This window comes from Ursus maritimus, unplaced genomic scaffold, assembly GCF_017311325.1.
Source record: "Ursus maritimus isolate PB19 unplaced genomic scaffold, ASM1731132v1 scaffold_6, whole genome shotgun sequence".
Lineage (NCBI taxonomy): Eukaryota > Metazoa > Chordata > Mammalia > Carnivora > Ursidae > Ursus > Ursus maritimus.
Window position 1 is genome coordinate 26,116,506 of NW_024426774.1, and position 26,726 is coordinate 26,143,231.

Genomic DNA, 26,726 nt, shown 5'->3' on the forward strand with positions numbered 1-26,726 from the left:
AGCCAGTTAATAAGTGGATTGGGTTCTATGAGGAGAATTTAATTTGGTGTGCCAACATTTTGAACGAGACAGTGAGGAGATTGAGACTGCAACCGTCTCCATGTTCACTTCTTCCTGGAACTTCTCTTGCATTTTCGCAGCAATCATAATTATTGGCAAGAAATACCATCATATGCCAAATTCTGAGAAAACAAGGAAGGTTTTGTTCCTTAGCTTTCTTCAGTGCTAATAATTGAAATCCTGCACAGACAACAGAAGAGGGAGTCATGGACTGTGTTAGGAGTAATGAGCTCTGACTGGAAGTAAATGTGGTAATAAACAGCCCTCGTGAAAGATCTGCCCAGCATTCACGCAGTGAGGGGGGTCATTAATTGTCTCACGTGCGCAGTCAGAACTCATTACTGGTTACGTAAACCATGTTTAGTTGCACATGTGCTATAAATATATGCATTAAAAATCCAGTCAACCTCAAACCTATTGGTGATAGCTGCTGAGTAAGTGACTTCAATGGAGCTTTTGATCTTGCTGATTCCCTTTCCCGCCAAAAGCCCCCTTCTCCCCCTCCTCTACTTTCTACCCTGCTGTCCAGGCTTCAAGTAAATCCCCTCTGTTACATGAAGCCACCTTTGGCCTTTAAGACATCTCTTCTCTAAATCCATGTGACACATGAAGTTGGTACCATTCTTTTGACAAGTAATTATATATTTTGGCAACTCTTAGGTTGAATTTTTTTGGACTTACAAAGCAATGTAATATTTTGTGTTTATTTTTATTAATATAATTTAAATCATTTCTGTTTGGGAGCAGAAATCACGCCAAATAATTTAGAATTTTTCTTATAATGCATAGTCAGGATCTTGTATAAATTGATACTCAAGATATTCTTTTTTTTTCTTTTTTGAGAGGGAGAGAGAGGTGGGGGAAGGGTAGAGGGAGAGGAAGAGAGAGAATCTTAAGCAGGTTCCATGCCTAGTGTGAGCCCCACGCAGGATTTGATCTCATGACCCTGAGATCATGACCTGAGCCAAAATCGAGTCAGACAGTTAACTGACTGAGCCCCTCAGTTGCCCCTGCTCACTTTTTTGTTTGTTTGTTTATTTATTACGTATTTTTTAGAGAGGGAGATAGAGGAGGATGGAGAGGAGCAGAGAGAGAGGGAGGGAAAGAAACTTAAGCAGGTTCCACACCCAGTGCAGAGCCCGAGTTGGGGCTCAGTCTCAAGACCCTGAGATCATGACCTGAGCCGAAATCAAGAGTGGGATGCTCACCCAACTTAGCCACCCAGGTGCCCCTAGATGCTCAAGATAATCTTAAGATTTATTTATTTTAAAAAGATTTTATTTAAGAGAGAGAGTGCGCACAAGCAGGGGGAGGTGCAGAGGGAGAGGGACAAGCAGACTCCCCACTGAACAGGGAGCCCAACTCTGGGCTGGATCCCAGGACCCCAGGATCATGACCCGAGCCGAAGACAGATGCTTAACTAACTGAACCACCCAGGCACCCCTCTTAATACATATTTAAAGAATATTTTCATTCCCTGTTGTCATCAAGAACATAGCCAAGTAAATTGTTTAGTATAAGACTTTGATGTTTTCTCTTCCAAATTTCATTTGATGTTAAAACTTTATTAATTGTTCAAGGCCAAAATCCTTTCAAAATGTTTCATTTTTTAAAAATTGAAAGTTAAAAAGCTGTCTTCCATTACATCTTTCTTGTGGAAGATGTAAAATAATGTTCATTTACGTGCTTTTTGTGTGTAAGAGTAATGCTTAATTTTTTTAATATAGTTTATTCTGTCTTTTACATTGTTAAAATTGACTTACAGATATCAATGAATGCTTGGAAGACAACAGTGTTTGCCAAGGAGGAGACTGCATTAACACTGAAGGGTCATATGATTGCACTTGTCCAGATGGTTTCCAGCTAAATGACAATAAAGGATGTCAAGGTACTTCTCTCATTTTTGTCCTGATTTACATGGTTGCTCAGTTCTGTGATGCTTCCTGATGGTAGGCTGTGGCTTTACCCATTTATATATAAAAGAACTATGCCAGTTTAGAGTTTAAAAATCTCTTTCTTGGGTCTGCATCAAGTATGGGAAGTTTTCACTTTGCATTCCATGTTAACTGAAACTCAAGCATTTTGGACCTGTGTCCTAGCTTTGCAAGCTTCTGTGGTAACTGAGATCACCTGTACTTTGCTGTTCCTTCCATGGGCCAATCTTGGTGCTAGATTAAAAATTATCTTCTGGCTTTTTTAATGGCCTTCATGGGTATATTTCATTTAGTCTCATAGCTGGTATTTATCCATCCCTTCCTTGGTCTTTGTTTTTATCGTGTATCAAGCTTTGTCTCTTCCTAAAAAAACCTCAGTAATAATTTGGTCAAAATTATAGAGGTATAGAAGACAGGATTTTATTATTTCTTCAAACTGCTATCACATTTCGTCTCCCAAACAAAAGTATAGAGGACACAAGGTACTGATAAGAACACAGCACCAAACACAAGAGCTTTAATTGAATACCTACCATGTGCCAATTACTGTAGATACCTCATGGATTTGTAGAGAATTTAAGAGGCAGCTTATATCCATTTTGGACATGAGTAACTGAGGCTCAGAGAAGTTAGTTTGCTCTTCCCAGTAAGTAGTAGAGCTGACATTTGATCCCAAGATCTTTCCCGCTATTCTTCCCTATGTTGCCCTACCAATTATTACTATATTTATAGCCAAAAGAAAGAAGACTGTGAGATTCAGTGCTTTTCCCCCAGTATAGCACACTGAGTTATTGGTGATGCTGGGACTAAAAAACCAGATTGTCTAGATCCTTCATCTCAACACTTTTAGCTCTACCTGGCTGCCCTCCAACTTTCCCTTTTTATTAGTCTTAAGAAATCCATGCCTATTTCTTCCACCAAAGACTCTCACTTATATTTACCTTTATACTTATTTCCGCTACTTGGATAATTTTTTTTCCCTAATTGTTCCCCCTCCATTAGCGAACTCTGAAGTATATCCCAAAGTGCATATAAGTACACGTTGTTGGAATTCTCCTTTATCCACTGCTAGTGGACATGAATAACTTTTTAATTCTAGGTTGTCATCAATTGTGTCTTCTCTCATATGTCCCAAATGTATAGTACTTGAAGGGGAGGATGGTGTGTACTGTCTAAGATGTAGCCCTGGAATCATACTGTACCCTATATCTGTAGTATTATCCACACCCAGCTCTAGGTGACTGTGATACAAAAGACATTGGCCTTTGCCTCGAGATCTTTTTAAATTAATTTACTTACCAATCCCAAGATTTAGCTATACTGTGATGTACCTCATTTGATGTCCTATATTCATTTGCCATTGTGATGCAGTAAGGTGAATTTAAATTTTTCAGTATTTTCAATGCAGAAAGTAAATGTGCTGGGGTTTAATGCAATAGAGAAGAAATATTTGAATTATAAAATTATTGTGCGAATATTTCCATTTTGGGACTTTGACATCTTCAGATGAATCTTGATTTATATAAAAATGCCAAGAGTTGCCCCCTAAGAAGCCCCACTATCCTGTTTTTATTACAGACATTTAGGTTTAAAAGCAGTACTTTCTTTTCTCATTGCTCTCCTCCACACTTTTTGACCAAATACAGGCAAACTAAGTCTTCTATAAATGGACAATGATTTCATATTACAGATTTCATAAACTTGTAGAGTTAAATCATAAGGAGGTAATTTAGTCATCTGATTTATTAATTATACCACTGTCTTGTCTCAGTACATTAAATTTGTGATTTGATATCAACTCTAATATGTCACTTCTCCAAATATGTTTTATTAACTGCAAATCCTTATTAAACTGACTTCATGCTCTGTCACATTGGTGATTCCTGTTTTCCAGAATAAATTAATATGTCTGCTTGAAGGACTTAAATCCAAACAAACGAAAAATATTCCTGAAGCAGGTTTTAATTTCGTTTAGAGTATTATCTATGAATCTGCTCCATCACCCACCTTCTCCGATTTGAAGCTGTTTATAATGGCAGTGTACACTCATCTTGTTTCTAAATGCTCTCCTTGGGCTGTGTCACTGGAGGCAGCCTTCTGATCTTTCACTCCACCTGAAGTTACTAGTCTACTCCTGTCTAATCTAATGGCCAGATCCCATTCTGTACATAGGCGTAGAGTTCTGAGTTTGTTTTAATGCCGAAAATGTGATTGATGCCAGTGCTAAGAACCATGGGATATATATGAATCACAGTGTGTGATAGACATAAGCTTTAAACTTTACCTAATAATTTGAAGATAGTTCCATATTCAGTAAGGCATTTTCAGTTGGAGGTGTAAGAGTCTCTTCCCCCAGCAAAATTAATGCTGATGTACAGACAGCATGGAAATTCCATGTTAATAGTCTCTGTAGGAATGTGACAGCGTACATTTGAGATTCAGAACACACTTCAGTTTTGCGTTTTGACTTACACATGCCAAATTGTGAATTTCTGTGGAATCTCGGACCCATGAAAGAAATCCAACTTAAATACAGTCTGGCTTTCAGCTGAGTTACTAGCAGCATAGTTTAGAAATGCCTCAATAAGTACAACCCAAATTGAATGCATATGTTTCTCTAGTTCCAGATATTCGTGTTGTTCTTTCTTAGCGGTTTCCTGGAAAAAAGTCTGGGAATTCGTCTTCAATTCCTGTCATCAAACTTTTTAGACAATTATTTGTTAATCAGTGACTTCTCTTGAAGCAAGAACTTCATGACATTATTCCCTATGCAAATTTGTAAGCTGGCAGCTTTTAAAGGGCCACATTGAGACATAGGAGGAAGTAAGGAGGCGGTTTGGATAACCTCTTGGGCTCCACAAGGTGGATATGGACCTTGGGCTTGACCCTCAGGCCAGTGGAACTTTATTGAACCTTGTTGCCCAGACAGAGGCAACTCGAGGCAGCAGGTTGGAAGGAAAGAATGAAACTAAAAGCCAGGAGAAAGTCAGAGTTCAATAAAAGATAACCAGTCTAAGGAATTACCAGTGGGTATGGACAAATCATAAAAGGTGTCAGAGATTTTATAAAAGAAATGAATGATGTCACAGGGTGAAGTCACATTGAGAAATAGTCAAGTAGAAAACGATTCATTGCTCTTCCTTGAAATGCTCTTAAATTAGCGACAATAACAAGAGTGAGAGGATTGCTAAGAAATATGAGTAATTCCTGCTTGGTTTCTTACTTTGATTCAGCGGTGGATAGGCGAACTAGTCTGAATTATATGGCAGGTGGAATGGTAAAGAATTAAGGATTGATATAGACAGATGAATAAATCAATGATATTGGCAGAATATCTGTCACACAATAAGGTGAATAGGGCAAAAAAGAGAGCACCAGGAGATCCTGGGTGCAGAGAAAGGGATGACTTTATGGAGGAGAACTGTAGGGTTGATGGGTAAGCATGGTCTAGAGGTCACAGGGAAGGGCTCATAATCCATACATTTTCCGTGTGCCCATTAAGCTCTGCAACTATTCATGTTGGCTCCTGCCTCCCCTGTTATATTGTGAGCTTCATAATGGCGAGGGGCCTACCCTGTTCAACCTTCTCATAGGAAGCATTCAGTAAATGGTTTTAATTGAGTTAAAGATGGACTTCTAAGAAGATGTATCAAGGACCTCTTTACTGAGACATAAGGGAGACTTCAGGAAAGTAGGAAAATGGCCTTAGTAGGGCTCCTGCTGCAGGGTGCCAAGGACCTGTGATAGTTTTCATGGCCCCAGTTAACTAAGAGTACCTTAAACAATCATGGTTTAATTAGGAGAGAATGAACATAACAGATTTTGTGGTGGGCAAACATCCCTAAAACACTATGAATGTGCTGTACTAGGAGTTGGGGACTTCATTCAAATATGTAGTTCTCTTCAAGGAGCCATCAGTATAATAAGGGACACAGCTGAGGAAAACATTGGTTAAAACACAGTGTGGATAGGTAGTTGCATGTGTCAGTACTGGTGTGAATAAGTGACCATTTCCAGGATGCCTTATATTGTCAGTCTGGGCACTTGTGTCCACAATAATTTGATAGAACATTTCACTTCATACATTGAAAGTGTTTAGGATTGCATCATGACCCTGACCATGGGGAGCGTAATTACTCTTCTTTGAGAACGAGCAGGTCTGCACAAGACTTGTGCTAAGATGGTTAGCACACGTGTACAGCATTATTTGTTCATGAGTGTTAATAATCATAGCTACCCCTTTCTGACCGTTCATTGTATGTTAGGCACTGCACTAAGCCCTTGACCCTCATTCACTAATTGCATCATCACAAAGCTGTGCAAATGATAAAAACTCCCCTGATCTAAATGGCCTTCTTTTTCTTGCATTTTCTTTCTTCTGTCCATTTTCAACCAGTTTTGGATTGGTGGCTATCTCATTTATATATTCAGCAGACATTTGTGAAGGGCCACTGTAGGGACCAAAGACTATGATAAGACCTGTCCAGTTTTGCCCATAAGGAGTTCACGTCATGGGGGTTGATGGGTGTGGAGGTGACATGATGCTGTGGGGGCTCCCACAGAATTGTGTGCACGGCCGTGGGAGAGGACTAGAAGAACACAACATGCTCACGGATGAAGACTGTTTCTCAGAGGAGTTGTTTGTTAGAGTGTTCCTCAAGCCTCCAATAGGTCTTAAAAAAAAAAATACATTCAGGTTGAACGTCTGAAAATGAAAATGCTTTTTTTTTTTTTTTTTTTTGTAAATTGAAAATGGTTGAACATTGGCTTATTCATAGGATTGAACCAAAATAGTTTCTCTCTTAAAACAATCCAACTTGTGGTCTGGTATATGTACAAATGGTACAGTTGAGCCACAGAATAAGTGTCAGACCATTGTGTAATAGATTGCTTACTATATGTCTGCTCTCATATGAAACCAAAGGAAAAAAATATTTTTTCACATATTTGGAACTCTTTTCAATTCCAGATATTAACGAATGTGAACAGCCTGGACGCTGTGGTCCTCATGGAGAGTGTCTCAACACAGATGGTTCTTTTCACTGTGTCTGCGAACAGGGTTTCTCAATTTCTGCAGATGGCCGTACATGTGAAGGTAAGATAAACCGTCAGGAGTCCTGTAATTATCTAATGCTAAAGCAGAGAGGAGATTGCTTTCTGTTTAAGCAGGCAAAGACTGGAAGATGCTATGAGATACTCATGATTTAAGGCCTCAAAGCGTGTACGCATCAAGGTGACTCCTGCAGTCACAGCTCAGGAATTGCTGGGATTTACAAACAGGATAACCCAGGGTTATGCGGATGAAAATACTCACAGGTGATTCCGCGGCTGGTACTGAATTAATTAGTGAAAACATGCAGGACAGGATGATTTTAGGTCCACGTGGGAGACCCAGAGGAAACCTGTAAGCAACCTCCCTGATGTAACTCAAGACTCTGCCAGTTTTGATTAAGGGCCACGTGGATCATCTTCATCATGCTAAACGTGTCTCATTTGATTCTTCTCTGAAGCACGGTCAGCAGAGATTTTCCAGTTATTTCTCTAACATCCTTAGCTGTAGGTTGGTATATATTCCTGCCCATTGGTATTTATTATCTCCTTAAAAGTTGTTTGTGTTGTAAGACATTAAGATAACAGCGTTGGCTTTCTCTCGGCAAACCTCTTTGTGTTTGCAGGGATATAGCACTGTTTATATTCATAAGATTTATGTTCTTAATGATTTATTATAGTTTGATAAGTTGAGGAATAATTCCTCCGAGCCTTTTTAAAGGTAAACTGGGAAGAGTCCTGTGATCATAATTTCAGTCCATAGCTTGGAGCGTCTAGGTTATCAAAAGCCAGCTAAGATGTAAAGAAGTAAATTGCAAAGGTTCGGTCTCGGGCCTATGATAGTACCCAAATTCTTTGCTCTAAAAAAGAGCTCCCAGGAAGTGCCTCCTCCCCTTGCTCGTACCACAGTGGAATCAAGCTGAGGAACGGTGACCAGGTTCATCTGAAACTAATTATTATATTGGGAAGAATGAAGTGATCTTATAAAAAGCAGGAGATCATTGAAATTGCTCTCCTGCCGAGTAGACAAAACATTGATGCCAGATTTGGCTTCAAGTGAAAGATAGTGTGGGGTGCGGTTTGAGCAAGCGTATTTTGAGGGGTTTGGAAGCCATCAGAAGTTGGGAAATTAATCATTAAAGGTGGCCATGAGAGATTTGCAGGGATTCCATGGTGCAGTGTGATTCGAGTTTCACCTGAATTTTATATTTAGAACCTTGAGCCTAAAAGTTCTTAAGAAAGACCCTGCGTGAATACATACGTTGTTCTGCAGAGACCGCGGCATTCCCCACGGGGGTCACGGGGCTAGCCCATCTGTCACTGATGACACCGATGGGCAGAATGCACATTTCCCCGCATTCCAGAAAGATGCAGGCTTGATTCTTCATTTGGGTCTGAAACATAGATTATCAGAGCTTCCTTCACTGAAAAATGGTCCACGTTATAACTACTGATGGGAGTGCCACGCAGAAATTATGTTCAGAGGAAACTGCAGGTCGCCTCACATGCTCACGAGCCAAAAACTTATTGCTCCAGAAGAATATACCAATATAAATACCTTCACCTCCATTTTCTTTTGTACTTAGCAACTTTCTTTTAATTCCATGTCTTTTTAAGCACGGATTTCTGCAACTCAGGAGTTATATAATCACTCTAATTTACTTGCAGTTCTAATTTCATTAGGCATCTACTTGGCAAAGACTTGAATTTTAAAATGTGTTTTTAGAAAACTTCTAATACTTTGTAGATTACTACACTTGGTCCATATTTTTTTACTCTAGAAACTGGACAATTTTATAAGTAATAAAATAGGTAATTTAGAATACTGTGCTGATATATGGCAGTATAACTAGAAATCTCCCTAATTATTAGGCATGTTATTTTCTTTCTAGAAGAAGCTTTGCAAAGCTTTCATTTTTTTATGGGCTTACTCCACTGCGTTACACTGGTCCAAATTTTCTTTTGTTGGACTTAGCCTGAGACTTGTGGCAGTAGCAGAATGTCCTGATTCTACCCCTGGCTGTGGTGTAGGATGAAGCCAGCCCATGTGATCAGGGTTTAGCTGTGGAACTGATGTGCGCAGTCCTTGCGTTAACACCGAGAAGTGACTGGCTCTCTTACTTCATGTCCTTCCACCAACTTATTTCTGAACTTCTGGTTTGAGCAGCTGGAGACTTGCAGACGCAGGGCTGGCAGAGCTTGCTCTAGGCTGGGCTAACTGCATCCTGCCCAACTGAGGGAAGGAGGGCCCTTCCCTGATTTCCCATGGCTTAGTTGGTATCTGGTCCCAGTTACTAAACCACAGTGAAGAGGCATACCCCATCAGCATAAGCTGTCTCAAGTATCACGTAGCATGGCAGAATGTACAGAAATCAAAACAGTACCACTGGACCCTTCCTTGCCCTTCTGTACGTGGTGTTCTGGGAGCATGTACCCAATAGAGGAAGGAGGAACACCTTGATTCTCATACAGGACATGAAGAACAACAGTGTTCTTTGAAATTCAACTGGAGTAGAGTCTAAGTATGTGGTTTATTCATTTACAGAGTGCCTATATTGTACCAGGCAAAATACAGTTCTTGTCCACTTGGAACCTACCTTCCAGGCGGGGAATCTGGGATAAATAAGTAAATAGCACATACAGAAAATTATGTTTTTGCCTTTAAACAGTATAACATAGTTACGCTTTATAGATATAAGTAAATACAGGTTATTGGGGTACCTGGGCAGCTTAGTCAGTTAAGCATCCAACTGTTGATTTTGGCTCAGGTCATGATCTCAGGGCTGTGAGATCAAGCCTTGCATATTGGGCTCCTCACTGGGAATGGAGCCTGCCTTAGATTCTCTCTCTCTCTCTATCCCCCCCCAAATAAATAAATAAGCACAGGTTGCAACATGCTATATATATTATGCAGGTGGTTTTTCTCCCATCCCACACATGGGTGTTGGAAAAGTGCAGGGAAACCGGAGTCTTCTGATGGACTTCCTCCTCTCTCCTTCCCTTCCTTCCTAGAACTGTGGTTCATCTCCTCCTGCCGCCACCTCTACATCCTCTAGCCAGAGTGTTTATCTTGTGTAGGAAAGCAAAGGAAACCTTTTACCTCTTTCACTAAGTTCACTGTTTTATGTCCCAACTTAGCTTATTCATGTGTTTAAAAAAAATCACAGTTCTTTTGCTCCTGTAGGTTTTTTTTCATTTTTTGTTATTCTTGCAGAGCTTTAACTCTTGAAAAATATTTATCATCCCATGTATAAGCTGACCCAGGGTTTGGGTTCGACATTGACAGCAGAATGTGTGCAAGTGGGAGAGTAGGGAAACTTGTGATGGTCAAATTCCTAAGTGTCACACATCTGACCCCTGTGAAGAGGTGCCCCCCACCCCCTGGCCTCTTACTTTGCGTCATGCCATGCATGGGTCTCTGCATGCTGCTCTGGCCAGGGGCCTCGGTGCACTCTCAGTTGGGCATCCAGGTTGAATGAGAGTTTATGCAACAAGTGCGGCTGGGGACGTCAGACATGTCTAGACCTCACTGTGCTTTCCAGCCTGGTCACACCTTAGAATGGCCACACTGAGCTAGCAAGGACCTTGCAGGAGCCTAGCAACACAGCACCGGTGGCTTGCAGGACCTGGTTAGTCATGGCTAATTTGGCCTCCAAACCATGACCCAAATCCCTCCCTGAAGCCTTGTCTTTCAGAAAGCATCCTCATTCATTCATTTGACAAATATTAAGTGTATGCCAGGTGCCAGCCACCGTTCTCGGTACTGGGGCTATGTCGGTGAACAACAACAATTCCTGCTTTCTTGTAAATGACATAATAAGCTAGGAATACATAAGCCCTGTGGGAAAAGGAAGTAGAGCAGGGTGAGGGAGATCTGAGGGCTGGAGCAAGGAATGGAAAGCTGGTACCATACTAACTTGGGTGGGCTGGGTTGGCCATTCTGCCTCCATATTGAGAGAAATCGGAGAGATTTTGTGTCTGGGTAACAAATAAAAGCAAAAGCCTTATCAGATACCCTTTTTCACACTGGTCATCCCCTGGCTAAGGGATAATAGATTGTCAATAAATAGACCAGAGGGCAGGAGATTGTCCGCTGAGGGCTGTTAGCCTCTTGTCCTTGTGAATTCTGTTTTGACAGGGGAGTACAAATCAGAGTACATCCCCAAGAGCAAACCCTAATGTAAACTATGGACTTGGGTTGATAATGATGTGTCTGTGTATGTTCATCAGTCATAACAGATGTTCAGGGATGTTGATAGTGGGGGAGCCTGGGTGAGAGGAAAGGGGTTTGGGGAGACAGGGGAATATGGGAACTTGCAGCAAAATTTTACAGTGAACCTAAAACTGCTCTTTAAAATAACCTCTGTTTTTAAAAGTCAGGCGTTTCTAGAATTACCTGTTTTTCATAAGAAAGGAAAAATCAAAACCCTTAATTTTCGTTCTGTGTTCTCCTATATTTTCCTCCCCTGGGTGTTATTTCTTACTTTTAAAAATAATACCTTAGACAGGCTATGTGACCAGAAGCTTCTGCTCCTACTTTCAAAACAATTCTAATGCTGATTCAGAATTTGACAGCTAAAAAGACGAGATGAGGACTTCTTATAACATGTAACCCGAACAGGGAATCCCAGTGTATTCAAAGAATCCAGTCCTGTTGTTAAATAGCTCTAGAGATTCTAATCCTGTAACTTTTTAGGGTATCTTCTACAAACCGCTTCTTGCTAACTCACTGTTTTTGGAAAGGGAGAATAATCAGAGGCAAGCGGTCAGGATGGCTAGCTTCTTAAACTTCACCGAGCACAGTGATATCCGAAAGACTAAAAGAGGGGTGCCTGGCTGGCTCAGTCGGAAGAGCCTGTGACTCTTGATTTCGGTGTTGTGAGTTCAAGCCCCACTTGGGTGTAGACATTACTAAAAAAAAAATTTTTTTTAAAGCCTGAAAGAAGTTAGGTTCAAACTCTGAGGCTAATTTTGTGTTCATTGGAACCAGAAAATACGGTAAAGGCAACTTTTGCCAAATAGAAGAAATAAAAACTAATCTGGAGCAAGCATGGTTTTGTTTTCAGACTTTTAGGTACATTTTCAATGAAGAGGATAGAAAGAAAGTATAAAACCATTGTTGACAGTGAGCCGAGGCAGTTGGTGGCTTTGTGGCACAGAGATAGAACTTTATATCTGTCACCAAGGAAAACATATTTTTCAAAATGATTTAGCCAAGTAGGACATTGAAGTGCCCTACCACAGTAATATGTTACATCTGGCTACTCGGCCCAAAGATTTTTAGGGTTTGTTTTTTTTGTTGTTTTGTTTTGTTTTTTAGTTTTTGTGTTTATTTTTTGTTGTTGTTTTGGTTTTGGGGGTTTTTTGTTGTTGTTTTAGTAGCCTTAGGGTCAAAAATTGAAAAATCTAGTAAGAGAATACATCCTGAGTGTTTCTTTTCTGAAGAAAGAGAACTTAGAGTAACAATAAGATACTTTTCTCCCCACATGTAAAAAGGAAAAGGATCCTACAACATTCCAGGTAGAGAAGGGAAACGACTTCCTGCTGTAAAGGCTACTGTTCTTCACGCTTGCTCCTCCTGTAAATGTACTTCTGCAGAAGTAAGTGAAAATGGATGTTTAAATCATTAGGGAGAGAGCTGAGGAAATTTTGCTGGAATAAGCTACTTTTGGATCTGGAATACATATTTTCCATGCATTGCTTGATTGTCTTCTGTATATCAACATTTTTATAAAGAAATTCATAATAGTAGCAGAGAAATTCAAGAGCTCTTCCTAAGCCTTTTATCACTGCTGACCTTTTAAAACCCCAGAGCTATGGAAAATCATCTGTTCGTAGACAGAGAAGTAAACACTTTCTTTGCAGCCAAAAAATAGACCTGGAACTGCCAGAAAGTGAAGTCTGTAGATAGTGAGCTGCCCCTCACACCTTCGCCTGCCACCCAGCGCTCGGCCGGGGGCATCAGGCTTCCTACATCTATCTTGGTGAGTCTTTTGATGTCCTCTGCAAGCAGAGTACTTAATAGGTCATGGAAGGTTGTTGTGAGTAGTATTTTTATACTTTAGGCTTCACTTGTAACATTTAATACATTGATTCCAGAATTGGTTATTTGTTAGACATCCAGCTGATAGAATATTCCATGGTGGTCTTGGACTCCCAACGTGAGTGGACTGGAGATTCTTCCTATAGTTGATGTCATGACTTTATTAAAATGATAGCAATAATAATAATAATAGCTAGCATTTGCTAAATTCTTCTTGTGAGCCAGGTACTATGCTAAGTGCATTATACCAGGTTTCTCATTTACTCTTCATGACAAACCTATGGGTAGGGTGAGTATTAATCGGAATGCTTTTGGCTGCAATGAACAGCTTAAAACAAGGAAATTTATTTTACTGAGAAGTATAGAGATGGTCACCTCTTCTCTGTAATAGGTCTTTATTCAAATGTCTCTTTCTCAGGGAACCCTTTCTGGCCACCCTTTCTCATAGTCACCCTCTAACACTTCCTATTCCCCCCTTTGCTCTTTTTTAACCACCTTATTCTACTTCCTTCTCTTGTTTATTGTTAGACCCAACTCCTGGATGCTAAGGCTGGTGAAACCTCACGATCGGTCTTGTTCACAGCTGTATGGCATTGAGAATAATTAGTTAGGGCACAATAAATGGTGAGTGAACTCACCCCGGAATATCAGGAAACAGATACAATAAGATAACTCCAAATTGAGTATATTGTGTACTTTTATGAAGCCTTTCCTATTTTTTGAAGACTTAATTCTCTAAAGGACACCCTGCATAATTATTGGGTACAGAAGTGGTTAAGAATTTAGGCTGTGGATTCCCAGTGTGTGAGCTTGAATTCTTACTCTACTCCAAGCTGTGTGAACTTGAGGCAGTTACTTAAGGCTCATGTGCCTCAGTTCCCTACATGCATAATGAAATCACAGAGTCATTTTAAGAGTTAAATGTGTTGATGTGTGTTGACAAGTATCAACTTAGAATGGAGTCTGTCCCCATAGATGTGTTCCGTGAACATGAATTCTATGTAGTATGTTAACACTTTTTACATTGATACCCTAGTTATGTTGCCATTTGTTTCCTCAATATGTGGTCATCTAAAAGGAGGGAGCGTTTAACATCTATTTGTTTTTATCTGATCAGTGCTTACATAATACACAACATACAGTCAGATTACATAAGTATTTGTGAATTAAATTGTTCTGAGATCATGTCTGGATATAAATGAAGTACTATATTATATTCTATCTACTTTTAAACCCCAAATTTATTTAGTATGAATTACATAAATCATATAAAATATAGGACAGTAACCCATTTGTACATAATTTGCTTTAATTCCTCACCTTTTGTTTTCCCTAAGAGTTCTAGATGGCTTTCCCTGTTCACCCCCAAAGTTTCAAAATGTTTCAAGTTTTAAAAGGTTTCAAGTTTTAAAATGGTTCGTGAATCGGTTGCCAATAAACCAATGGCTAGTGCTGATGCTTATTTGCATTTAAACATTGAAGTTGTTATTTCTAGAGATACACTGTCTATTTTCTGTGGCTTCATAACTGATCTCTCTTGGCCTCCTATTTGAATATAGAAAGAGAAAAATTAGAATAGTAAAAAAAGTGGGAATTTTTTTTGGCCGATCCTATGTTGTTTTTGGGGCCTAAGTGTCAAAAAGATGAATCTGGGGTTTGATGTGTTTGGCCTGTGCTTAGGGCTTTCTCCCGGTCCTCGTTGGCAGCACCTCTTAGAGTAAGAAAGACTATATGAAAAGAGAAAATGTACAGTGTGACTCTAAAGTTAGAAGATGTTTATTTTTTTGGAAAATCTTGGTTGTAAAAATGTACAGCTATTAAATTAATGCAGAGATAATCCCGTGGTTATAAATAAATATATTCAGAGAAAATAGTGCATTTTAAAATTTTCATAGAGTGTAAAAAAAACACAAAATATATTTCACACGTTATCTTTTGCAAGTAATTGTGTTAGAAATATGCAATTGAAGTTCAGGCTATTTTCTGTAAGTATCTAAGGAAATTTTTCTGAGTGGCATGGAATTTATTCAACATGAAGAATTTATTCAAATACTTCACTTTTTGTGGTACTGTCCATTATATAACCATAAATTAGGACCATTCTTTACCTTCAGGAGCAGAGAAGGTTTTTTTTTTAATCTTTCTTCTCATTTCTTCCCTTCACATTTTTAGAAATGTTTCTTTTCTGTAGCAAATGTAAATCCTTCTCATTCACTTTTTCAGTTTTTATATAAAATTCTGTCAGTCCATAATGGGAAGAAATGACTTTTTGAGTTCAGAAATAGACTGTGACCTCTTTTTCTCAAAAGAATCATAAATGACTTGTGTATACAGGTTTAGCTTTTGTCAAAAGAAAAAAATGTTTTATGTCTCATTGAAAATACCCTGCTTTTCAACTCGATTCAGAATTTTTCCCTTAAGTGTCACAGATACTCAGTTTTGGATTTTAACCGATAATATTGAGATTTTTTTTATTGTAATTGCACAAACATCTGGCACACGCAATGGCTTCCCCACGCAGCATCTCAGCTCCACCCTGTGTCCTGCTTCTCTGAGAGGGAAGATAGGCGCCTGGGGCACACTGCAGGCTCTGGAACCTGTGTCCTGACACATGCCCTTTCCAGCTCCTGAAGCTGAGCCTTGTGAGCTCCCTCTGTGAGGAACCCTGAGACACAGAGCATTTCCCCCATTTTCTTGGTCTTTCACTGCATCAACTTGTTAGTACAATTTAAAATGTAAAAGCTGAAATACTCTTCTTGGATTTTTTTTAAAGCAATGAATCTAAAATGATTTCTTTAATGGGAATTTTCATTCTTGACCTCATTTTGGATGATGAAGAGATAATTTGTACATTTGTCCCACTGCACTGTCTTTGAAAACCTCATGCAAATGAGAGTCAGGACATAATTTAAGTACTTGAAAAATTCTTAGGACTCTTTTGGGTGTTCAAATAAAATCACAAAATTTAAAAACTTACTAATGTTATATTTTACCCTCATGTGAAAGGATGTTTTATTAGCTGTGTTTATTTTTAAACTTATGCAAGGGCCGTGTAGAATGGGGAGAGAGATGGTAACTGGGACCCACCCATAGTGGTTCAGGTAGACTCTGGGGAGGGAGCAGAGCTGACAAGGGCTCTGGTTCAGATCTAGCATCTCATCATCGATGCTTCACAATCAAGTATTACCTGCCCTTCGAACATTAAATGTGTCTTCCATTTTCCATTATATAGTCATAATGCCTAAGTTAGATATCATAGAATATTAGAGTTCGAGTCTGTTCTGAATACATAGCAATGCTGTTATAATCTTAAATAAACAATTTAAAAATTCACTCCATAATAATTCTTACCTTCTACAAGACAAAAAAATAGTAGCATTTTTGGGACAGAGAATCACATAATTCCCTTGACTTACAGTGGGTCACATAAAAGTGTAGTTACATTTTTAAGGAAGATTATTGTGTCGCATACACTCTCTTATTTCCACCTGTATTCCTGTTTAAAACAAACTAGCAAAAATAGCTTGACTTATTTTGTACTTGGAGGAAATTAAATGTCACAGTATTTGATTGGCTTATTATGGACAGATAGGGAGTGGTGTCAGGATTACTATTCAGAGTCCCTTAATATTTTACTCTAATCTACACCTCTTACCAATGAAAAAGAGAGAAAGAAAATGAACTTTTGAAATGGTGAAGATGTTCTTTAACCAGGAAATGAAAGGGTGTGGATTGGCTTTTCTTTTTAAGTAAGCTTTCTAATTGCTTAAAATACATAAAAGAAAAGTGCATGAATCATAAGGGTACAGCTTGACGAACTTTTACAGAGTGAGCACACTTGGTAGTGAGCCCCCCGGAACCCTCCCTCGAGCTTCTTCCTAATTTTTAATCCATTCTCTCCCCATTACCTGCACAGAGCACTATTTTGTCTTCGTTACCGTGGCTTTGTTTTACATCTTTTTGAACTTCTTATCGGCGGAATCCTATAGGAGGCATTAATTTGTGTCTGACTTCTTTTACCCAGGCTTATGTTTGCAAGCTTACCTCCATCCTATACGGCAGTGCTCATGTTCATTGCTGTACGGCATTGCATTGTGTAAATACACTATATTTATGTGTCCATTCTACTGCTGATGGGCATTTGGGTTACTTCCATTTTGGGACTCTTGAGAAAAAAGCTTTTATGAATATTCTTGAACATGCTTTTCCTGGAAATAATCACTGATTTCTTGTTGGATATCACTCAGAAATGTAATCTCTAGGTCCTAAAATATATGAATGTCTCAGTTTCATAGATACAGCCGGTTTTCAGCCTCCCAGTTTACACGGCCAAGAGCTACTTCTAAGCGTTTCAGTTCCACATCCTTGCCAACCATTGGTATTGTCATTTCTTTTCAAGGTTAGCCTTGCTTAGTAAGGGATCTCTCATGGTGTCTGTCAGTTTGCATTTCCTTTGTGAGGGTTGATGTTCAACAATTTTTCATACCCTTATAAGCTTTTCGGGTATTGTTTTAGTTATCTAATTCTGCATAACAGACCTCTTCAAAATGTGCTCAATACAACTGTCTGAAGGGTAAGTTGAAATGAAGCCAAGTTCTTAATTTTAATGAAGGCCAATGTTTTAATTATTTCATTTGAGATCAGTACTTTCTGTGTCCGTGGCCTTTGCAAACCCTAAAGTCATTCTGATATACTTTTTTTAAAAAAGATTTTATTTATTTCTTTGAGAGAGAGAACAAAGGCCAGGGAGAGAGGCAGTGGGAGAGGGAAAAGCAGACTCCCCGCTGAGCAGGTAGCCCACCACAGGGCTCGATCCCAGGACCCCGGGATCATGACCTGAGCCAGAGGCAGATGCTTAACCAACTGAGCCACCCAGGCACCCCTGTGATACACTTTTATGTTGTCTTCTAAAAGCTTTATTGTTTTATATTTTACGTTTGGAATCTGTAATAGCACTGAAGTTGTTTTGAGTGTATGGTGTGAAATAGAGGTCAAGATTTACTTTTGTCCTAAACGGATTCCAATTGGATCATCGTCCTTTATTGGAAAGAGTATTCTTTTTCCACTGGTTTGCCCTGGTAACTTTGTCATGAACCATGTGTAACTATAGATGAGTCTTTTGCCTCTTCATTCCATCCACGGGTTGGTTTATCCTTGTGTCAGTAGCATACCGTCTTAACTATAGTAGCTTTATAATGAACGTTAATGTATGTGTGTAAATTCTAAATTGTGCAGTTCTGTTCTTAATCGAGATTGTCAGGGATATTCATGCCCTTTGCATTTCTATATAAGTTTTATAATCAGCTTATTGATTTATACCAGAAAAAAAATTCTGCTGGGATTTTGATTGAAATTGCATTCAATCAGTAGATCAATTTGGGGAGATGTAATATTTTACAATATAGAGTCTTCCAATACATATATATGACACATCCCTCTATTTAGGTTTTCTTTCATTTGTTTTGGTGTTTTGTTGTAGTTTTTTGTGTAGTCTTGGACAGAATTTTTTAGTTATTCCTAGGTAAGTTTTCAGTATTTTTATATTGTTGGGAAGGCTATTTAAAATGTAGTCTACCCTTTTAACAATTTGTTTTTTGTGCATTGACCTTGTACCTATGATCTTGCTGAATTTACTTGCTATTTCTATTAGTTTATCTGCAGATTCTTCTAGATTTTTGAACATAATAGTTATGTTGTCTATAAATAATGTAGTGCTAGGTTATTTTCTTTCAATAATTATACCTTTTCTTATTACACTATCTAGGACCTGCTCTCCAATAGAAATGGTGGTAGCTAGCTTACTTGTCTCATTTCCTATCTCAGTAGAAAAAGCATTGAATATTCTTAAACTTTGATATTTGCCATAGACATTTTTGATATGTACTCTTCGGATAAGGGAATTCCCTTCTGTTTGTGGTTTGATGAGAGTCTTTATTATGAATGGTTTTTAATTATTACAGATGCATTTCTTGCATCTATTTAAATAATGGTATTATTTTTTAAATTGTATTTCTCCTCTATTCTGTTAATGTGGTGAATTACATGGACTATTTTTCCCCCATTTGTTTGTTTTAAACAAGATAAAAGTTTATTTCTCTCTGCGTAGCAGTTCAAGCATAAGTAATCCAGGGCTGAGAATTCAGGTCTACAGTGCTGGACCCCAGGTGATGTCTGTCTTGTTGTGCTAGCTTTGACATGTGGTTGTAAATCATGGTAACTCTACCGCCTACCATCACATACACATTTAAGCCATATTGTTGTTTTTTGTTTTTGTTTTTGTTTTTAGCGAAAAGTACCTTTGCATTCTTATAATAAACCTAACAGTCATGCTATAGTATCCTTCTTATACGGTATATCCCTGGAGGCCATTGCTAACATTTTGTTGCGAATATGTGCGTCTGTGTTCATTAGAGAGATTAACCTTTAATGTTCCTTTCTTTGAATGTTCTGTGAAGTTGTAGACTCAAGGTTGTTCTGGTTTCATAAACTAATTTTGAAAGTGCCCCCTCTGGGTTTTTTTTTGGAAAAGTATATGTAAGATTCGTGTTAGGGGCCGCTGGGTGGCTCAGTCGGTTGGGCATCTGCCTTCAACTCCGGTCGTGGTCCCAGGGTTCTGGAATCAAGTCCCATGTCATGCTTTCTGCTCAGTGGGGAGCCTGCTTCTCCCTCTCCCTCTGCCCTTGCTTGTGGGCTTTCTTTTTCCCTCACTCTCTCTCTCTCTCACATAAATAAATAATATCTTTTTTAAAAAAAAAAGATTCATGCTAATTCTTTCTTAGATTCCTTGAAGAATTCACAAGTAAAATCATTTGGGCCAGAAGTTTTTGGTTTTGTTTTATGTGTCTGTGTGTGTATGTGTGTGTGGGGGGGTGTTATAAAAGTTTTAAAATTGCAGTTAAGAATTCTTTAAAAGATAAAGCAATGATCTCAGTTCTTCGACTTTTCATGGCAGTTTTGGTAACTTTGTTTTTCAAGGAACTTATCCATGTTAGGTAGAATTTTAGGTGAATTTCCAATTCTTTGGCACGAAGTTGTTGATAATACTTTTTCTTATTTCTCCTTAGTGTCTGTAGAATGTGTTAGTGTTGGCTTTCATTTTTTATTTAGTAATTTGTACTTTCTTTGTTTTGTTCTTAATCCGTCTTTCAGAGGTGTTAGTCTTTGCAAAGGAACAACCTATGTTGATTTTTCTCTTTGTTTTCTATTATGTTAATTTCTGCTTTATATTTCTTTGGGCTTCATTTGTCTTTATAACTTCTTGACATATATCCTTAGATCATTGGGTTTTCCACCTTCTTTTCTATAATATATATATTCCTTTCTAATATATATTTATGGCTGTATATTTCTAAGAATGGCTTTATCTGCAGCCACAAGTTTTGGTATGTTTTTTACTATTTTCAGATAAAAGTATTACAAATTCATTGTCATTGTTTTTCTTCAACCAGTGAATTATTTAGAGGTGCTTTGTTTAATATCCAGGTATTTGGGGAATTTTTATTGTCTCTTTGTTATTTATATCTTAATATCTCTCTAGCCAGAGAACATAATTTCAATGATTTGAATCCTTGGAATTGGTTGCAGTGCAGAATATGGTCAATTTTGGTAAATATTCCTTGTGTACTTGAAAACAACATATATTTTGCAGTTGGACTGATATATGTTAATTAGGGCCCAGTTTGTAAGTTGTTTAAATCATGTATATACTTACTGTGTTTTTGTCTGCTTATTACATAATTTACTGAAGGGGTGTTTTATAATCTCCTGTTATTATGGAAATTTATCTGTTTCTAATTTTAGTTTCCTGGATTTTGTTTTATATATTGTCTGACCGTGGAATTAAATACTGAAGTTTTTGTGTCTTCCTGGCGTATTGATACTTTTATTTCTTTGAAATGTCCCAGTTTGTCTCTGTCAATGCTTCTAGTCTTTATATCGACTTTGTCTTTTATCAGTATAATTACATATGCCTCTTTCAATTAGATTTTGCGTGGTTTGTCTTTTTCCCACTTCTCCATGTTCTTATTTTGAAAGGGCCCTTTTCTTGGTAGCAGGATATGGTAGTTTTTTTCAATCCAGATTGACAGTCTTCATCTTATAATTGAAGAATTTAGTTCATATACATTTAACATAATTACTGGTATTAGGGGGTTCAAATCTGTACTCTGTTTTCCATTCATCGCCTCTCTTTTTCCTTTCCTTTTTTTTTTTTTTTTTTTTTGGCTGCCTTTTGGAGAATTTATTATATCAATCCCTTCCTACCCTTCTTCTTTATATATATTTTTTGAAGAATGTTTCCCTGTGATTTTTTAATGGAACAGTGTATGAAAGGAAAATTAAATAAGTTTGGGATCTGAAACATACTCGCCCACGGTTTACTTTCACATAGTAAAAAGTAAAATTGTATATAGTACTTGACTGTATGCTATAGAAAAGTCATTCTTTGGTAGAAAACATTTACAACTGGGAATTTGCCCTTTGTATTGGAAGAAGGGATTAGGTCTAAAGTGTTTTTACTTTTCATTCACCAGAATCTCTGAATTAGTGTTCAGAAGATTTTATTTTTGGGCAGGGTCTACAGAGTTTTTGAAACTAAACAAATACAGCTTTGTATGCAACAAACAAAAAAACTTGGCTAGATTAAAAAGCATTAAAATTTTTTTGTTTGCTTGCTTTCAATTGTAGTTGCAATTATTGAGAACTCCTGTGGTTTTTTTAACTTAAAATATGTGTGTACTATTATTAATAATAGCATTTTTCTCATGTAATTTTTTTTGAAGATTTTGTTTGAGAGAGAGAGAGAGAGAGCAAGCACAAGCAGGGGGAGGTGCAGAGGGAGAAGGACAAGCAGACTCCCATGGAACAGGGATCCTGATGAGGGGCTTGATCCCAGGACCGTGAGATCATGACCCTGAGAATGTCTGAGCCAAAGTCAGACACTTAACTGACTGAGCCACCCACGAGCCCTCTCATGTAATTTTTATCATATCAAGCAAAATACTTGATTTTAAAATAAAGACATTTTTTAAAAGACATTCTATGCTTTTTTTTTGGTCAGTTTAATTAAAATATTTAAATGTTTTCAGTTTTTAAATTCGTTTTAGAATATTTATGAATATTCTACTTTTGTTTATATAGTTTTATTTTACTCATTTGTTTTTTCTGGACAGGGTGCCATCGATACTTGGGTATACACTCAAGTCAAAGAATTTTCTCTTTTCAGTATCTTCAAATAATTGTTTTCAAATATATTTTTTTTCTGATTTTAAAAGTAGCATGTGCTCATTGTAGAAAATTCAGAAAATGCTCACAAGTATAAAATCATTTATCTGCCAGCAAGTTAATGTTTGGCCTCTTTCTTTTTTTAGAGTTTTCATTTATTTAAGTGTTAAAATAAGATCTTATACCTTTTATCTTTAGTTTTTCATTTTGCATTTTATTATTTGTATTTTGATCTTTAAAAATAAATTTTTGATGACCACATAAATTCCATAGCATAGTTGTACCATATATTTGAAAAGTATCTTCTGAATTATGGAGATTAAGACTGTTTCCTTTGTTGTTGTTGCCATTTAGTGTTCTATGAATACAATTGTAAATACGTGTTTATTATCATCAGTGATCATGTATGTCCCTAGACTAGACTGTAAGACTCTTAATACAAGATCAAAGGACATAGGCAATCTTATGGGTCTCAACAACACCTGGGACCACCTTGCTTTCCAGAAATGTTCCACTGGTTTCTGCTTCCATCACCACCCAATGAGACCTAACTCTTGACACTCTCAAGAAGCTAACGTTCCTCTTTTTCTGTTCATTTGATAAGGAGAAAATAATATCTCATTTTAATGTGCCTTTCCTATCAGTGAGCTTAACTTATATTTATCTCCTCTGTGAAATATTTTTTTGCCTATATGAGGTGCAGTTTGTGTTTTTCTGACTGATTTATGTGTATTAAGGATAATAATGATTTATCAATATTTTATTGATATTTCCCCCATTCTTTAATTTGCCTTTTAATTTTATAATGCTGTTATTTCTGTCCTAGCTTTTTACTTTGCCATTTTCTGTATTCTGTTGTGATCAATTGTATACTTTTATTTCTTAGTGTATTTTATCTTTGTGGTGTTGTTTTTGTATTTAACTCTTTCATACTCTGGGGTATAAAAATGACTATTTTCTTGCCATTCAGTTTGTTCTTTTATCTTCATTCTAAAAAGAGCTTTTCAAGTTTGCCTGTGACAATTTCAGATACAAGTTCCTGCATTATAAATTCTGCTTCTTAAACTCCAGTGCAGCTGTAACATACTGTTGCTTTTGATCAGATGGAACAGGGCTGTGTCACCAGGTGTCCTTCCAGCCCAGGGCCACTGCTTCAGTTGTTCTTTGTCCCAGGCTGTGGCTGTGTGTGCTCAGGCTTGGTCTGGGTGGGAATATGATGTGCCATCTTTTTAGGGTCTTCCTAAGTGTCTAGTGAGGAGCAGGAAGAGGCTATGTGATGAGATACATTTTTCAACCCAAGTTTGGGTCAGAAAAGCTTCTAGGAGGCTCCTGCTGAACCTTGACAGGCTTGGAGACTTGGAGGACAGGCTTGGAATAAATGCCAAGACTTGCAGACATGAAATATTGGCTAAGTAAATTAGTTTCAGTTGAACATGTAAAAGGGGAAAAAGTGATCCATAAGATATAGCTAAAGAGGTAGGCAAAGGTTGGATCGTGGAAGCTTTGCTTACTTTTGTATTGAACAAGTAATATGCTGAATGTTGCCATTGCACACCTGTTCTGTGCCAGACTTTGTTCCAAACTATGGGCATGTCGTGATGAGCAAAACAGATATGGTCTCTACCTTCAAGGATCTGCATGTGTACAGGGCAAGCAGTAAATACACAAATAAGCTTTCCAAACAGCATGTGACTACAAACCATTACAGCTGCTATGAAGGAAAGGGGAGATCGGTGAGAAGGAGGAGGAGGAAAAGCTCTCTTAGGAAATGGCATTGGAGCTGAGCTCTAAACAGTGAGTTAGCTGCTGGAAGAGTAGGATATGGGTGGCAGGTAGGGTGGAGCGTCCCCAGGAGGAGTTGTAGTGATGGCAGAGACTCTGAGGCAGGGGAGTAGTAGATGCATTCAGGGAAGTGAAAATGAAAAGGACCTGTGTTTGGTGCTTAGAGGGAAGGAGGCACAGTGACTCATGGGCTGTAGACTCAGGGACAGAATATGCAAAGCCTCCCAGGAAACATCAAAGGTTTGGATATCATTCTAAGTGTAAAAGAAACAGACTGGTTAATTTTAAGGACAGTGATATACTACATGTCATCATTTTGAAGGTGCATGTTTTTTCACACTATAATACTTGGGTGTTTCTTATAGTTGATGTGATTTTTTTAAAGCAGTGCAAAATAGCTTGCAGAATTTTTTCCCCCTTTCTTAGAGGCTCATAAAATATTTGTGTCCTTTTCAGTGTGTGTACTCTTACATTTGATATTACTCAATACTCTATATTTTTAAAGCACACATCACCCAGGATGCTATTTGGAAATGGGATTAAAGGTGCAAGAGAAAAGTCAGGAGGAGTCTTGCAGGATGTTGTTCAGGCCAGACATATTGGTCCTCAGGCTAGAGTAGTAACAGTGTGATGGAGAGAAATGAATGACTCAAGAAACGTTTTGGGATAGACTGGAGATGGGTAGTAAGGAGGGCACATATGGCATGGTGCTCTGGGTGTTATACGTAACTAATGAATCATCGAACTTTACATCAGAAACCAGGGATGTACTGTATGGTGACTAACATAATATAATTAAAAAAACATTAAAATAAATAAATAAATAAAATTTAAAAACAGAAAAAGAAAGAAACCTTTTGAAAATGGAACCTGGTCTTAGGTTAGAACATAGTGTTGGGTCGGATGTAGGGTAAAAGGAGAGGGAATATTGAGGCTAAATCTCTGGTTCTGGATTTAGCAAGTAGATATTTGCTGGCACTATTGCTCACAGAGGGGGAAATGAAGCAGGTTTTTGTTTTTTTTTTAAATATCACGTTTATGATCTGGGTTTGTTAGAGTTGCCCTTGAAATATTCATGTGGGTGTATCAGGCAGGCAGTTAGATAAATTTAGATCCAGTGCTTGGAAGAGAAGTCTAGGCTGGAGATACAACCTGGGAGTTGTCAGATATAGATGGTATTTAAAGCTATTAGACTGGATGGTGCCATCAAGAAAGATCATAGAATGAGAAGAAAAGAGGGTCTAAGACTAAGCCCTGAGTGAGAATCACCGACATTTAGGAGTATAGGTAAAAGATTGTGTGGGGGTGGGCACAGGATTAAGAGGAAACCCAGGAGAATATAAGAACATAGAATCCAAAAGTAGAGGGTACTTTAAGAAGAGGAGAATGGTCAACCATATTAAATACCACTGAGCAATCTGTGAAGATGCCAGTCAAGAAGAGTCCTTTGGATTTTACAAAATGGTGACATTATCAATGGCCATTCCAGTGGATTAGCATATATATGTTTTATATATATATATGCTATATATATATATATAAAACATATATGATATATATATGAGAACTACCCAAGAACATATGAAAATTGTTGGAGAGGGCACAGCATGTGTAGAAAGGTCCAGAACTTTGGCTGTTAGAATTTAGGCTGAAAAATATGGTACTAGCTAAAGGGCTTATGTGCAAGGAGGCTCTTGGATATTTTTAAGGTGATATCTGGAAATGTTTGATCCTCATGGAATGACCCAATAGGGAAGAAGAGAGGGAAGTAGAAGATGCAGGGGCAGGGGGTCAGTTAGAAAAGCATAGATCTTGAGAAGCCAACTGCGGATGAGCTCCAGAAGACATGTGTCAGTGGCCTTTCTGCTATTATCCATGGAGAAAACCCAAAGAGGTCTAAACAGAACATTATTTGATTGGACTGTTTAAATAGGTTAATCATTCTCTCATTATGGAGGATGGATTTGGAGTGGCTGAAAGCACAAAACCCATTAGAATGCCACTGTGAGAATTCAGTTAGAGATGGCGAAGCCCTCGATAAGGTTGAGAGGAGGGGAGAGCATGGAGATAGAACCAATAGAGAAAATCAGAAGAGTGTTATGATTGGATTGTGGGGAGGTAATCAAGACTGAGTCCCGGGGCGCCTAGGTGGCTCAGTTGTTAAGCGTCTGCTTCGGCTCAGGGCGTGATCCTGGTGTTATGGGATCGAGCCCCACATCAGGCTCCTCTGCTGGGAGCCTGATTCTTCCTCTCCTACTCCCCCTGCTTGTGTTCCCTCTCTCTCTGGCTGTCTCTCTCTGTCAAATAAATAAATAAAATCTTAATAAAAAAAAAAAAAGACTGAGTCCCATGCTTTTGGACTGAGATGCTGTTTGTATTTTTAGGGTGGTATTCATTAGGATGTCTTTAACTATGGGAGGTGAATATATGTTGTCCACATAATGATTGATTAAAATCAGGGCAAAATTTTGGTTTACTTTCTCTGGAACTTCTAGCTGTTTCTAGAAATCAAATGGGAGCCAGCTCTGGGTAATTTTTGAAGAATAAGTAAATCTTTTTTGAAGTAGTGGGTTTCAAAACTAGGCAGAAAATAATCTCTCATTGGCTAGCCATGTTTTCTAGAATTTATGTACTAG

General features: G+C 38.1%; 1 protein-coding gene across 4 annotated transcripts in view; it reads left to right on the forward strand.

Annotated features, from left to right (window-relative positions):
* Positions 1–26,726, forward strand: part of LTBP1 (latent transforming growth factor beta binding protein 1) — a 228,609-nt gene that overhangs the window by 147,084 nt on the left and 54,799 nt on the right. For all 4 annotated transcript variants that reach the window (XM_008700245.2, XM_008700246.2, XM_008700247.2 and 1 more), the window contains exons 19-20: positions 1,826–1,948; positions 6,964–7,089. In XM_008700245.2, coding sequence (XP_008698467.2) covers positions 1,826–1,948; positions 6,964–7,089 — 249 coding nt within the window. The remainder of the gene's footprint in view (positions 1–1,825; positions 1,949–6,963; positions 7,090–26,726) is intronic.